Source organism: Bacillus rossius (genome assembly GCF_032445375.1).
Source record: "Bacillus rossius redtenbacheri isolate Brsri chromosome 9 unlocalized genomic scaffold, Brsri_v3 Brsri_v3_scf9_2, whole genome shotgun sequence".
Taxonomy (NCBI): domain Eukaryota; kingdom Metazoa; phylum Arthropoda; class Insecta; order Phasmatodea; family Bacillidae; genus Bacillus; species Bacillus rossius.
This window is the reverse complement of record NW_026962013.1, coordinates 6,630,930-6,646,968: the sequence shown is the minus strand read 5'-3', so window position 1 is coordinate 6,646,968 and position 16,039 is coordinate 6,630,930. Positions and strand designations below refer to the sequence as shown.

Below are 16,039 nucleotides of genomic sequence, written 5' to 3'. Positions count from 1 at the left end.
GAGTCGTTGATGCTTTCTTAGTCTCCTGGCAACGGCCGTTACATTTTTGATTCCTTATTAACTTTTGATCGGTATCCAGTATTTCTGTAATTATTAACTTTGCCAATTATATGAGTTTGAACGCTTTTAAAAACTGCTGGATTTAAGATGGTGGTTTTGATTGATTTTTAATTTCTTTTGATTGTTCATTTTTTTCGTTCTAACGGTTTTCTTATATCTTGATTTTCAAAATTCTATTTAGGTTTTTTTTTCAGTTCGTGGCGCGACAGTGGCGTACCCATGGGGAGGGGAATGTATAATTAGCAGCGCTAGAGTGTTCTGTCTGTAGACTTCCGTAACGGAACACGGGTGATTCATATACAATCAAATACTAGGTTGTAAGGCGTCTAAGTTGCCCGTTGAAAAGTGATGAATGTAAGAAACAATTTTAATTTAATGTACACGAATTTTTTTATTAAAAATAATATTTATTTTAATATTGAGCAAATAAAAAATATTTCTGATTATATATATTAAATTATAAATAAATTGTCAATAAAATATATTAAAATTTTATTTACCGATAATTTTAGCAGCAAGGAAATAAGTGTCCACAAAAGATTCGGATATGAGTGGTAGATTTAATATATTATTTGGGATTCGGATTTGAGGTTTGTATTCGTAAAAAAAAATTAGTTTTCGACACATCCCTAAATAAAACAAAACAATTTAAAAATAATTTAGGGGTTGACTACCCCGCAAGGAGAATGGAGGGCCAGTCATAGTCGTTAACGAGTGGTTGCTCATAAATAACGTACGAGTTATCACGGATCCGGTATCCTTCGCCAAACACGTGCGTGTGTGTGAGGGTGCCTGACGCCTTAGGCCGGGTTTATGAACCACGCAAGGAGGGAGCACAACTACATACGCTACAACGCAAGAAAATCACCATTGTTTATAAAGCACGCAAGTCACAAGACGTCTCCAACCATATTCATTACAAAACAGTAAAAAAAAAAAAAAAAAAAAAAAAAAAAAAAAAAAAAAAAAAAAAACCACAACTACCCCGAGATTCAATAATTTATATTTAAAACATTTTTTTTTTTAATTCACTTAGGGAAATGTCTCGATGTAACCAATAAAAATAGCTCCGTGGGTTTCTACGCACATACTGTCCGCGTCTTTAAAGATTTTCGGAAGACTTCTCTTAAAATACATACGGTCTTTCGTAAACGCAAGAAAGTTGGAAGTTGGACAATGCCTACTTACTTCGCGTAGTTCGTGAACCAGGCCTTAGCGCGAGGAACTACATACAACCAAGACCGTGACGGTTGCTGGCGACTGTTCAGCTGTCAGTTGTCTTGCCGCGTCATCTTTCGAAGGGGGTGGGGGGGGGGGGGGCTGTTCGACTTCGGGAACCGCCGTTCCTGTCAGCGGGGGTGATGGTGAGGGACAGAGAGAGGGGGGGGGGAGAGTTGTTCGTCTTTTTTCTTTCTTTCTTTTCTTTTTTTTTTTTCCTCCCCGATCACGTCGATGGTAGTCCCCTCCACCCCTGCTTCGACGGGCCAGTAGAGACGAACCGCGCGGAGCGGAGCGGCGGCCACTCGCACGACCAGCCACCGACATCTCCCCGGCAGTCGGCGACGAGAACAAAGCAGGATGCTGCGGCTGGCACTCGGAGTCCTGCTCGTCGCCGCCGTCTGCTCCGGTGAGTCGCCGTTCCTCCGGTGTATAGCGCGATCACAGTTCCTTACCGATCAATCACAACTCACCGGACCGACGAACTGACGGCTTCCCGTCACTCCAATGGCGGCTCCAGGAATACCTCTCGGGCAGGGCTCTCACACGCAGGAGGACGCAGTTAATAATCATGACATTGCCCTTGGGATATTAACAAAATATATGGTCTCAAATACTGAAATTTAGTATTTTCGTACAAATTTATGATTGAAATAAAAGTTTAGCACATTAACGAAAGTTTTCAAGTTAACATTAACATTCCCCACACATAAATAAGAAGTAAAATTTGGGCTCGGAAGGGGCTATCGCCCCCTGCGCCCTTCCTCTGAAGCCGCGCTTGCGTCACACGGTGCTGTGGGCTTGAAAGCCCTCAGTCCGCGAACAATCGGTCCCATCAGCTGAGTGTCGCGGAAGACATCTTTGGCTATCCTCTTTTGGTTGCTTTGCTACTTCTTCTTCTTTTTGTTTTTGTTTTGTAACTAAAAGTGCAACGTCAACTGCAACAATCCATACTTTACAATGAAACGATATACACACACAGAAAAATGTTTGTTTAAATCAAACAAATATTTGTTTATATATGGCGAAAAAATCATATTTACTTGCTGTAACAAAATATTTTGTTAGCTTAACCAAATTCGGTAAGTAACAAAATTGATTTGTTATACCTAACCAAATATACAGTTGAGTTGACAAAATCATTTTGTTGAGTAAACAGAATCTTTCTTACTACAAAATATTTGTTTGAGTTAGCAAAATATATTTATTTCGCCATATACAAACAAATATTTTGTTGAGACAAACAAACCTTTCTCTCGGTGCATCCACAATAATGTGTGGCCGTGTGTTGGGAAGGCTTCGGACCGTCGGAGCGCGTATTTCGTCGTGCTGACGTCACGGCGAACTCGTATCTCATTGGCTGCTGAGCGTGTCGCTACCGTCGTGGCATTGCGACTCAGCTTCAAGATCAATTATTTTAAAATCTAATTTCAATGGCTTTTGACGATTAGTTAGTAAATTATATATATATATATATATATATATATAAATGTAAAATAAAGGCGATAGTAAAATATTTTTTGAACTGGTATGTGTTTACGTAATTATGTTGACCAATCACATTTTTTTAAAAAAAAAACACAGCGTAAATGTAAAAGGTATTTTTTTTACCTGATACTGGTTTGAACAAATATGCAAAACATCATACAACATCCATTATTTGAAAAGCTTAAAATAAACTTTTATGAGGTACAAAATTTTCTATAAATTTAGTCTTTTTGTTAGATATTGAATGAATAATTAAATTAAGAAGTTTAAAGTTGTTACAATTAATGAGTATTTTCTATGGGGATTTTTTCAACCAAAAACGTTATCATATTAAATCTACTGATGGTTAGGAGCATGCATTTTTCGCGAAAAAAAAAAAAAACGATCGCTCGTTAGACTGCAGTTGGGTATGCCTGCGCTAGCTATTGTTCCCTTGTGATTGGCGGCTGCGTTTACTTCCGCACCGGATGGCTGTCTGTGATTGGTGTACCGACAGTAGAGACACGCGCCTGAAATGAGCCCAGCCAACCACGAAACACACAGGCAATGCCACAAATGGTTTTGACACAGGTACAGCTGGTCTGGAAAGTTGTTTTTTATTCTTGGCGCTGCTGATGGACTTAGGGGCCGGAAAAATTCGCGGATTCAATGACCTCTAGGATAGCCTCCATTATCCTCTGCACTTCTCAAGTGAACACGCGTGTTCATTGGTTACTAAATTGTGAGTCGTCTCCACTGGGTAGCTTGTGATTCGACGCTTCTTTGGTCGATGGTCTCTCATTGGCCCAGAGAGCTCCAGTTAAACCGCGAGCCAATAGCAGAACCAGCGGAATTCTACACATGTTTGAATTTCAGCCTATCACGAAATGAATCCGCGAATTTTACAGGTCTCTAGAATGCCACAAAGGTTTTGACACAGGGACAGCTGGTCAGCTGCTGATGGTCTCGTGGAGTCGCTCTGACGTGTCGCAGGCGTGTTCGTCTCGAACCTGGACCGGGCCTGCCTGCGCTGCCTGTGCGAGGCCGCCTCCGGCTGCAACGAGACCGCGGGCTGCCACCAGGGCTACTGCGGGCCCTTCTGGGTGTCGCGCATCTACTGGGCGGAGGCCGGCAAGGTGGTCTTCCCCGACGACGACCCCGAGCGGCCCGAAGGTACATGCGCACGGCTTATAGCGGTTATAACTTAGAAATACAGTTTAGAAAAGTTATAACTTTGAAACACTGTTTATAACGGTTATAACTTAGAAAGACCATCTAGAACGGTTATAACTTAGAAACACGGCTTATAACAGTTATAACTTAGAACTACATCTTAGAAATGTTATAACTTAGAAATACTATTCAGAACAGTTATAACTTATAAACACGGTTTATAACGGTTATAACTTAGAAACACAATTCCGAACCGAACAAAATATAAAAAAAAAGCAGTAAGCTATAAAATAATAACGTAATTATGACTCTCACAACTTAGAAACATAAACTTAGAACAGCCATAATTTAGAAACACGTAGCTTGATTAAAGGTAAAATAGCACAGATGCACTTTTAAATATGCATATATAAATATATATTAATGTACATTTTTTTTTGTCGAATGGTGACATAGTGACATGGAATGGATCGTGCACCAAACGGCACTTGCCGCGTTCTCGCAGAGGCATCGTCGTCGCTGTCGCTCCAGCTAACCGCCGACCGTGCATGGTGTTCGTGATGTAGGAGCACAGATAGTCGCGGCGGGTGTGTGGTGTGACTGGCTCGTGTTTCAGCCTACCAGGACTGCGCCAACAGCTACGACTGCGCAGCTGGGATAGTTGAGCACTACATGGCGGCAGTTGGCAAGGTGCGTGTGTCGCGTAGTTGTGAGTACAAGGCTGTCCGCTGTCAGTCGCTGAAGTTTTTGATACTCCCCAGCTTGTTAAAAAACACAATTCTTATCCTATACGTAGAGACCGGAAAAATTTGCTGATTCATTTCGTGATATGCTAAAATTCAAACATGTGTATAATTCTGCTATTGGCTCGCGGTTTAACTGGAGCTCTCTGGGCCAATGAGAGACTATCGACCAAAGAAGCGTCGAATCACAAGCTACCCAGTGGATACGACTCACAATTTAGTAACCAATGAACACGCGTGTTTACTTGAGAAGTGCAGAGGATAATGGAGGCTATCCTAGAGGTCATTGAATCCGCGAATTTTCCGGTCCCTACCTATTCGTAGAGACCGGAAAAATTTGCGAATTCATTTCGCGATAGGCAAAAATACAAATAGTTATACCTCAGTGCTGCCACTGCTATTGGCTCACAACTCACCTGGATGAATCTGGGCCAATGAGAAACACCCAACCAAAGCGTTATCGAATCACAGGCTGCTACGTTGGGACGTGTCACAAGACAGCAGCCAATGAGTGGGTGGAATTTGACCGAGTGTACGTAGAACTATGGAGTTCATCCTGGAGGTCATTGAACCCGCGAATTTTTCCGGTCCCTACCTATACGCTATAGTTACCCTATATCCTATAGTTACGCTCATCACTGACTCACTGACTCTGTAACGCCATAGAGATATGTATACCTAGAACAATACAAGCGTATTATGAAGCACAAATCCTACTCCATAGAGATGCGTACAAAATAGATAATATAAATGTAAAAATAGATTATTTTGTCCGTGCTATTCTCGTTGTGTTGACCATAATACTTTTTTTAGTTCTATCGTTGATTCATCAGCTGATTCAGTTTTGTTTTCTGTGCATTTTTTATCGTCATATTTTTATTTATTTTTTATTTTCGGAATTTTTTTCTATGACAAACAGTGCAAAACTGCAATGGCGTATGTCCAAAAAAACTACATTAAATCAAAATTCGCCATTGCATGAATCATTTAAAGAACATCTTAATATTACCTTAAATCTTTGACCAAAATTTTTTTATAAGATTATTTTTAGTGCAAGGGATGAAAAATAGCATTTGAAGGTCAAAAATAATTGCATAACTGCCTTGGTTGGCATTATATGAAATTCGTTAAAGGCATTCAATACTAGATGCATTGAGATAAAAACATTCAAAATATTTTTGCTGCATGGAATATGAGAAAAATTTTAATAGATTTTTTTTAATACGGTGTAATTACGGTTACTTACTATTTTATAAGTCCAAGCTGAGCTTTGTTTATAAAATTAATTTACTTAAAAAATAACCACAGCAAGTATTTATATTTATTTCACACACTAAGATAAAAAATGAAAATAGGTACAGAAAAAATAAAATTAGCCGTAGGTGTGTAAAATCTTCTAAAATTTCATTGAGTAAAAAAAAAATTCAATTAAATTTTATTTTAGTTTGTAAAAAAATTATTATTGTTAAACGTTAAAAAAAATGAACAGGGCCCTGGACCCAGAGGTCCGCCCAGCCCCACCCTTGTGGGGGGGAAGCCTACAACTCACGTAGTTTCGGTTCCCTGCAATAATTTCCGAAGATTTCCGATGTTTTGCGTTTTGGTATTAACGCCACTTCAGCCGCTAAATCAGACGTTTCCAATGAAAACAAGCATGTTGTGACTGACCTAACCTAACTTAACCCTTCGATATTTTTAATTTCAATTTTTGAGAGAAATCCGAAGTTGCACGAACGTGATAGGGAACCGAAACTACGTGAGTTGTAGGCTTCCCCTTGTGGGGACCATGCGTGCAGAGAGCGGTCCGGGACCGTGTGAACCTCGCTGTCGGACAGGACTGCGACGGCGACGGGGTGACGGACTGCGACGACTACGCCGCCATCCACTACAACGGCGCGTACAGCTGCGCCAGGCCGCTGAGGGGCACCGCCTTCCTGGCGCGCTACGACCGCTGCCGCCCCACCGCCGCCCCCGGGCGACTCCCGCCGCCGCCGCCCGCTCCCCAGGTGCAGCCGCCCCTCTTCCCCGGCGGCTACCTGGGCGCGCCCGCCTTCTTCGCAGGGTAGGTCGGCTCACACTTGTCGCTCAATCAGTAGGGACCGGAAAAATTCGCGGGTTCAATGACCTCCAGGATAGACTCCAATATCCTCTACACACTCGGGCAAATGCCAACTGTTCATTGGCTGCCGACTCGTGAGTCGTCTCGACTGGGTGGCCTGTGATTCAACACTTATATGAGTGAGGGTCTCTAATTGGCCCTCAGTCCTCCAGATTAACAGTGGACCAAACGGCAGAAGCAGCACTAAGGTATAATTATTTGAATTTTAGCATAACACGAAATGAATCCGCGAATTTTTCAGGTCTCTACGCATCAGTGATTGGGCAACAGTTTATCTGAATGACACTCGGCCAATGAAAAACCTTTTACAAAAGAAGTATCGAATCACTAGCGTCCCAGTTAATAGGTGTCACGAGACAGTAGCCAATGAGCAGATGTCATTTTCCCGCATGCATAGAGAAGATCATGGAGTCTATCCTACAGGTCATTGAAATCGCGAATTTTTCCGGTCTCTATTAATCAGGCAACACCGCCGCAGAGCGAGCTGCAACTGTACTGTCATCACAGCCATTGCGGGCCTCGAGGTCCGAGTGCAAGATCCGGGCATCGAACCACAGGCCCCCGGGTGGAGTTCCAGACCACCCACTACCTCTAGTTGTGAAAATATACATTATGTTTTAATGGTGATGTAGATAACGGATGTTTGGTGACATTGAGGTGTTGTGAGTTGGGTGGGCCCACGTCACTTGGAATGTCACGACTTAGAACTATAATAAGTTAGAACGATTATAACACGGTAACACATAGCTTAGAAACACACAACTTAGAAACATCATGACTTAGAAAGTTATAAAGTAGAACTATCACAACTTAGAAATACGCCATTTAGAAAGATCATAACTTAGAAGCACAGAATGCCGAAATACACAATGCCAAAACACCATAACAAAGAAAAGCGACGTAAAGAATGTTCAACCGATAAACGCCGCGGTAGTTGTTTTATCTTCAGTGTCAGAAACGAATAGTGTGACACTACACGCATTTATTAATTAGATAACATTGATCAACTTACCCAACGCTAGCACGTCGCACACATTGTCTGAACTATGAACAAACCATTCATTAATTGATTGATTGTTCTTTAAATCGTAAATCGACTGTTTACCGATGCTTAATTCTACTGCAGCACTCATTCATTAGGAATACATTTTCGTTAGCTACTAGTTTTGTCGGTATGCATATAGTACAGATACCGAACATAGGCCTACACATGAAGCAATGCAGGTAGATTGGTAAACTATTAGCAGAGACCGGAAAAATTCGCGGATTCATTTCGTGATACGCTGAAATTCAAACATGTCTATATTTCTGCTGGTTCTGCTATTGGCTCGCGGTTTAACTGGAGCTCTCTGGGCCAATGAGAGACTATCGACCAAAGAAGCGTCGAATCACAAGCTAGGTACCCAGTGGAGACGACTCACAATTTAGTAACCAATGAACACGCGTGTTTACTTGAGAAGTGCAGAGGATAATGGAGGCTATCCTAGAGGTCATTGAATCCGCGAATTTTTCCGGTCCCTACCTATTAGCTATGTTTTTGTGATGTTTGTTGCAGATGATAATGTCTCCAGTGGGTGACCGAAAACGAGTGTCGGCTACAACCGGTCAGCATGACCCACTTCTCACGAAGGTCTTCTGGTCACTAGATGTCTTCATCTCCATTTACCATCGAGAAGATAAGCTAGTCAGGCCATGGGGAAGAAACTAACCATGAAGGAAGTTATAACAATTAAAGCAATATTTTAAACTTCAGCATATATTGTATCCCTGTGTGATCTCAGGGGATAGTGGTATTTATTTTCAGTTATATTTTATTTTGTGAAAATAGTTTTAAAGTGTAATTTGAATAAAACAAATTATTTAACAAATTTGTTTTTTAATGTAAAATTTTGTGTGGATTTGTTAGATAGAACCTTTTGACTCCAATATCTTGGGAAATCTTTTTCCTAATATAAATTTTTTTAGCTTATTAGATTTGGTTACCAATCGAATAATAATTTAATATTGAAGTACAAAAAAAATTGTAGCAATTTATTTTTACATATGGAACACAAAAACGTAAATAGATATTGAGCTTAGCAAGAAGAAACTGCAGGCCAAATAAAATGTCTTTAGAATGATCCGAGTGTTTAAAAATACTTAAATATGTGAATCTAAACTTTTTTTTCCGTAAATATTTATGTTTCAGTGTAAACAAAAGTACCTACTTATTTCCACAATAAACGAAGTTCGCTTGTCTATCGTAGATGCTAATGGGTTGAAATGTAAACATTGTGTGATAGGGGAGCAGATAGCAATTCCCGAAACGTCGCTTGTTTCTGTTTTGGAAAAAATATTGTGTTTTTTTCGTCTTTTCGTTTTGTCGTGTTTTTGTCTCGTTTCAACTGTTGTGCTGAATTTTTTTGGGTTCAATATTTTTGTGCTGTCATCATTTGTGGAGGATTTTTTCGTTCTCTTCTGTTTTGGAAAACTATTGTGTTTGTTTCGTCTTTTCGTTTTGTCGTGTTTTTGTCTCGTTTCAACTGTTGTACTGAATTTTTTTTTTTGGGTTCAATATTTTTGTGCTGTCATCATTTTTGGGGTTTTTTCGTTCTCTTAGTCCATTTTTCTTTGTTTTCTCTTTGTTTGTTGACCATATTCCTGTTATGGAATATTATGTGGTGTTTATATCCTGTTGACAACAGCAATTTTTTTGCTTAATTTGTGTTTTTGTCTTTTGGGTATTTTTTAGTTTTCTTCTACAGAAAAAGTGCTTAGCAATGGCGTATGTCCAAAAGCTTACATCAAGTCATTGTGTGATGGGTTATTTCACAGAAACATCCAAGCCAGCTGCCGTGGAGGCCAGCTAACAGTTCCGTTGGAAGCTTCTGGCTGAGCTGTAAGAAACCTTTCATCGTGTGATACGGGCGTAAGCGCCGACGCCAGGAAATAACTTATTATTTCCCACGGGCGACAACAACTGTCATGACATTCATACCGGTTCGCAAGTGTTGACTTCAACAATTGACAAAAGCTAAATCCTATGCAATGTCGAACAAAAAAAATAGCATGGAAGCGTTATTGCAATAACTACCAAAATACTTTAAATTGCAAATCTAAGGCCGAATACCCCTTCAAGAGCCACTGCGTGTTTCTGCAGAGGTTTCGTTCCATGGCGTGTATTTTTTTTACAGTGAAAAAGGCTAAAACGAGTGTATTTACAGACTTCTTTTTTGGTATGAAAAATTCAGCACAACGTATTGTAAGTGGAATAGGGAAGTGCAGGGAGCCTTTCGCTTTAATAGTACATCATAACATGACAAGATCACCGCTTAGAGTCTTATAGAGGCGCGTTGTCACAACCTAGAAACACACAACTTAGAAACACTCAAGATAGAATTTACTAAGTTATGACGTTTCCAAGTTGTGTGTTTCTAAGTTGTGTGTTCCTAAATTTTGTGTTTCTAAGCTACTCGTTTCTAAGTTGTGTGTTTTTAAGTTTCGATAGTTTCTAAGTTATGACGTTTCTAAGCTGCGTGTTTCGGCGTTGCGTGTTTCTGATTTACGTTTTTCTAAGTTATAACAGTTCTAATTTGTGTGTTTCTAAGTTATGACTTTCTAAGTTATGATTCTTCTAACTTATGACCGTTTCTATGTGGTTTTGTTCAATAATTCCAAGTTATGACGTTTCTAAGTTATTAATTGTGGATCCCGCACGTAGAGGCTGAGAGGCGAGCTAGAGTCGCCCTTAAGGGCGTGCCTCCCATTTCAAGTCAAGATTTTATATTTACAGTAATTACAGATACACTTGAAGACTTTTTCAATTGATTAACTTTCACAAAATGAAAAATATATACAGCGCATACTTTTTGCATAATTAGTTGCCAAAGTTACATTTTTAACGTTTTTGGGTTGTACAAATAAAGAGAATTGAATTTATTACAGAACTGAAACTTTTTAGGTTTAACTGCAATGCCACTGGATACTTCAAGAAATGGTTTAATTTTTTTTTTCAGAAAATATTAATTAATTTTACCTGGCATTTCGAAATTCTCACATTTGTTACGATTTTGACAGCCAAGAAACATGAAGTGAGTTTTTGTGATAGAAATGCAAACCATATCACGAAGTAGCCAGCGGCATTGCAGTTAAACATAAAAAATTTCAGTTCTGCAATAAATTAAATTATCCTTATTTGTACAACCCAAAAACGTATAAATGTAACTTTGGCAGCTAATTATGCAAAAAAAAGTATGCTCTGTATGTATTTTTCATTTCGTGAAAGTTAAACAATTTAAAAAGTCTAACAGTTGATCAGTGATTAATATAAGGGGTGTCCGTGAAAGACCGCACATTTTTTTTTGGATCAGATAGAGAATTAATTTCTGAGACAGGAAGTCTTTGCCGATTTTTGATCTTAACCATAGGCAATTAGTAATTAATTAAAATAGTTAACCAATGATGAGCGCGCTCTAAGAGAAAGAAGAAGAGTGGGGGGACTGTGCTTAAAGAGAGAGAGAGATAGAGAGAGATAGAGAGAGATAGAGAGAGAGATAGAGAGAGATAGAGAGAGAGAAATAGAGAGAGAGAGACTACTGCTTACTGTCTCTCACGGCGCGGCAAGAGTACAAGGGGGCAAGCAGCAGTAAGCGAGCATGTGCGCGCTCATCATTGGTTAACTATTTTAATTAATTACTAATTACCTATGGGTCAGATCAAAAATCGGCAAAGACTTCCTGTCTCAGAAATTTATTCTCTATTTGCAGAGACCGGAAAAATTCGCGGATTCATTTCGTGATAGGCTGAAATTCAAACATGTGCACAATCCTGCTGGTTCTGCTATTGGCTCGCGGTTTAAACTGGAGCTCTCTGGGCCAATGAGAGACCATCGACCAAAGAAGCGTCGAATCACAAAAGCTACCCAGTGGAGACGACTCACAATTTAGTACCCAATGAACACGCGTGTTTACTTGAAATGTGCAGAGGATAATGGAGTCCATCCTAGAGGTCATTGAATCCGCGAGTTTTTCCGGTCCCTATCTATCTGCTCCAAAAAAAAAAGTTCTGTCATTCACTGACACCCTAAATATATAATATAAAATATCATGACCTGAAATGGGAGGCACCCCCTTAAGGGCGTAACCTGGAAAGTCTCGGCCTCGGTTCAGTGCGCAGCAGCGCCGCTAGAGCTCGGGCGCGGCCGCCAGCTGGGCGCGTGCTTCCCGCACTCGCCGCAAGCAGGCGCTGCGGTCGCCGCGCGGCGGCGGAGGGAAACAATTTCATTCCCCTTCTCGCTCGCATTAAACACAACACTGAAGTCGGCGGCTCTCGTTCACCTTGTGTCAAGGTCAGGCGCGGGGCGCGCGGGGCAAGACGGGCACATCTCCCGCTCGCTCGTCGTTGTTTGGCGGTTATCTAACGCGCAACTTTCCGTCAGGGCCCTTTCCTCGTGTAACCATGAGGGGGGAGCTGAATTGTTGCCCCTTGGAAGGGCAGCCCTTCAGGATTTTTATGACAGTGGTGTTTTTGAAAGGTTGTCTGCATTGTTGACCCTTGGATGGGCAGCCCTTCAGGATTTTTCTGACAGTGGTTAGTTTAGGTTAGGTTAGGTCTATTACAAACTAACCACTGTCAGAAAAATCTTGAAGGGCTGCCCATCCAAGGTGCAACAATTCAGACAACCTTTCAAAACCACTGCTGTCAGAAAATCCTGAAGGGCTGCCCTTCCAAGGGGCAACAATTCAGACAACCTTTCAAAAACACCACTGTTAAAGATATCCTTATGGGCTGCCCTTCCAAGGGGCAAGTTTTCAGGATTATTTAAACACTTAAAGAAACATGTTTTCAGAAATTGGATGGGCTGCCCTTCCAGTCGCTGTACAAACAAACCATTGCCAGAAAAATCCTGAAGGGTTGCCTTTCCAAGGGGCAGCATTGCAGTCGCCCCACCATGAGTTGAGTACGCTCCCTTGCAGGCAAGGAAGGGGAAAAAAATGGGTGCGTGTACTTATGTATGCGCGTTGGAAGTTATACTTACTTGGCATAATAAAAAACTAACTTTAATTTTGCATGAAAATAATTCATGGAAATAAAGTAAAAGTACAGGAGTGATATTGTAAATACGGTTGGAAGAGTATAAATTCAATCTAATTCATTTTTTTAAAATAAATACTCAATATTCAATACTAATATAAACACACATATATAATTAATTATTTAATTTAGCAAAATAATTGAGATAAAATTTACTTAGTAATTAAAATCAATAGATATGCTAAATGATTATTTTAATTTATTAATTTTAAATTTTGTACTAAATAATATTTAAATTTTAATTAATAATACAAATAAATTTTACAAACGGAAACATAACCTTGCAAAAACTCCCATGAAAATGCCCAGAAGACTACTAAACCCTCCACAGACACTCCCTGCCAGCGACAATGGAAGCTTACAAGCAACCTTACATGCGGAAACATAACCTCACAAACACTCCCATGAAAAAGCCCAGGAGACTACTAAACCTTCCACAGACACTCCCTGCCAGCGACAATGGAAGCTTACAAGCAACCTTACATGCGGAAACATAACCTCACAAACACTCCCATGAAAAAGCCCAGGAGACTACAAAACCTTCCATAGACACTCCTTGCCAGCGACAATGGAAGCTTACAAGCAACCTTACATGCGGAAACATAACCTCACAAACACTCCCATGAAAAAGCCCAGGAGACTACAAAACCTTCCATAGACACTCCTTGCCAGCGACAATGGAAGCTTACAAGCAACCTTACATGCGGAAACATAACCTCACAAACACTCCCATGAAAATGCCCAGAAGACTACTAAACCTTCCACAGACACTCCCTGCCAGCGACAATGGAAGCTTACAAGCAACCTTACATGCGGAAACATAACCTCACAAACACTCCCATGAAAAAGCCCAGGAGACTACTAAACCTTCCACAGACACTCCCTGCCAGCGACAATGGAAGCTTACAAGCAACCTTACATGCGGAAACATAACCTCACAAACACTCCCATGAAAAAGCCCAGGAGACTACAAAACCTTCCATAGACACTCCTTGCCAGCGACAATGGAAGCTTACAAGCAACCTTACATGCGGAAACATAACCTCACAAACACTCCCATGAAAAAGCCCAGGAGACTACTAAACCTTCCACAGACACTACCTGCCAGAGACAATGGAAGCTTACAAGCAACCTTACATGCGGAAACATAACCTCACTTATTTAAATACACTTGACAAAGTTTATGAACACAATATCTATCAGTAATATTCACAATATATATGTGTTTTATTATTATATGAACCAGTATTCAGAATCAATCACTAAAGTATATGAATATTAAATTATATTTTAAAAATTGATGGAAAAGGCGGTTGTAAACAAGATGGAGTCTTTCAGTTACGTTTTCTTAAATGTTAGAATTGATTATCATTAGATTATGCGTTTGATGAAATACAAAAACAAAATGTTTTTCCAAAGAATAATAAAGTCCTGGTTACGTCACTTCCCGGAACTCGTAGAACCCTCTGAGCGAGACAGAGAGGCACCCGGACCGCAAAGCAAGGAAGATAAATAGTGGCCACTCAATGCTGTAACTAACGCTCTTATTTTCTTTGGAAATCCCAGAACTTTGCGTCATTTAAAGCCAAACCTAACAACCTGAAAGTCTTTACAAAAGTAAATGTTGGCAAACCCTCTTTTTTTTTGTGGTCGTACGTTGCTGGGAATATTAAACATAATTATTACTGTTAATAATTTTTTTAAGGAGGAACAAACAAAACACTATGTTTAAACTCCTTATATTTTGTTTCAAATATTAAAAACTGCATAGCCGCAAAGTTTGAGTACTGAAAAAGTACTCTTTTTCTATCGAAAAACACTAGAAAAAGCAAAGCATATACAAGATTTTGTTTTGCAGCCATGCTTATTTCATTGCTACCAAATTAATTTTTACCATTGACAAAAATTATTCCAAAGGTATATATAATATTTTGCCATTAAAATCAATGCGCCACTACGTTAATTCACCATTCCATAAATTTTGGACCAAGAATGTTTGTAAATGTTCTTTTAAATTTTCTCATATTTGAAACTTGATTTTTTGCATTTCTCAACCGCGCATTTTTTTTTGTGGTCATATTCCGCCTGTGCAGTTGCACCCCCTGGCCCGCACAGGGTGTGGTAGGAGGAGGGGAACGGGCATAACCTGTGTCCGGCGGGGTTTCACGAGAGATAAGCGCTGCCAAAACGCCAGTCCAGTCATCTCTGGCCTCCTCTTAACAACATTCCTCTCTGAAACGTTCAACTATTTCAAAAGACAAAAATCAAATCTGCCAAAATTTTCGACTTACACCGCTATGTTCCAAAGCATCTCAATTACAAGAAGTACAAAATTACTAGTCAAAGGTGCCTATAATGCACATGATTGGCACAGTCCGCAATAATTGGTATGTGAAATGCCTCCTATCATAAAAAAAAGGGGGGGGGAGACGGCTTCACGTCTGACTGCTAATGCTCCGTCTGGATCCTTGCCCTGGTCTCTGGGGCAGGGCTGTCCCCTCTGCGGTAGAGCGACCGGGGGCTAGTCCCCGGGGTGAAGACCGGTTTTGTTCTTCGCCGGCGGGGCGCGTGGCGTCGCTTCTGTCAGTCCGCGGAAGTGAAAGGATCCCCTGTTGAGGTTCCCACTAGGCCCTGGATCTGATTGGGCGGGACTCACTGGGGACGCACCATAACGCCGAAATACCACAACGCCGAAATACCACAACGCCGAAATACACTAACGCCGAAAAATGTCATTGCAGGACTGCCACAAAGGTTAGGTTAGGTTAGACTAGGTTAGGTTAGATTAGGTTAGGCTAGGCTAAGTTAGGTTAGGCTTGGTTAGGTTAGGATAGGCTAGGTTAAGTTAGGTTAGGTTATATTACGCTATGTTAGGTTAGGTTAGGTAAGGTTACGTTTGATTGTGGTATTTCGGCGTTAAGGTACATTTAAGAAACACACACAAATTCATTCAGTTGTTATTTCGGCGTTGTGGTAAAGAGCAGTTTTCTAGCTGTCGGCATTGTGGTCAATTTTGGCATTCGGCGTTATGGTATTTCGGCGTTGTGGTAACGACATGGACTCGCTTTGGGCAGGCTCGGAATTGGCGTTCCCTGGCCTCTTGAAGAGTCGATACAGCTCCTGTCACTAGCCTGGACAGCTAGGAGAGGTTGGATAGAACCTCCACCGGGCCACGGGTCCACTGGGT

The 16,039-nt window shown here is 40.6% G+C and overlaps 1 protein-coding gene across 1 annotated transcript; it reads left to right on the top strand.

The window, feature by feature from the left end:
- The first annotated feature begins 1,517 nt into the window (after positions 1–1,517).
- LOC134542787 (lysozyme 2-like) lies at positions 1,518–8,648 on the top strand. Its single transcript, XM_063387312.1, has 5 exons — positions 1,518–1,687; positions 3,739–3,918; positions 4,535–4,608; positions 6,497–6,723; positions 8,336–8,648. The coding sequence occupies exons 1-5, from the start codon at positions 1,639–1,641 to the stop codon at positions 8,337–8,339; spliced, it is 534 nt and encodes a 177-aa protein (XP_063243382.1). The 5' UTR covers positions 1,518–1,638; the 3' UTR covers positions 8,340–8,648.
- The last annotated feature ends 7,391 nt before the right edge of the window (positions 8,649–16,039 follow it).

What these genes read in the sequence shown, in the direction of transcription:
- LOC134542787 (XM_063387312.1), top strand. Translation starts at nt 1,639, where the DNA reads ATGCTGCGGCTGGCACTCGGAGTCCTGCTCGTCGCCGCCGTCTGCTCC. An exon ending in CGTCGCCGCCGTCTGCTCCG is followed by an intron (nt 1,688 to 3,738) that starts GTGAGTCGCCGT and finishes GACGTGTCGCAG; the next exon opens with GCGTGTTCGTCTCGAACCTG. An exon ending in ACATGGCGGCAGTTGGCAAG is followed by an intron (nt 4,609 to 6,496) that starts GTGCGTGTGTCG and finishes GCTGTCGGACAG; the next exon opens with GACTGCGACGGCGACGGGGT.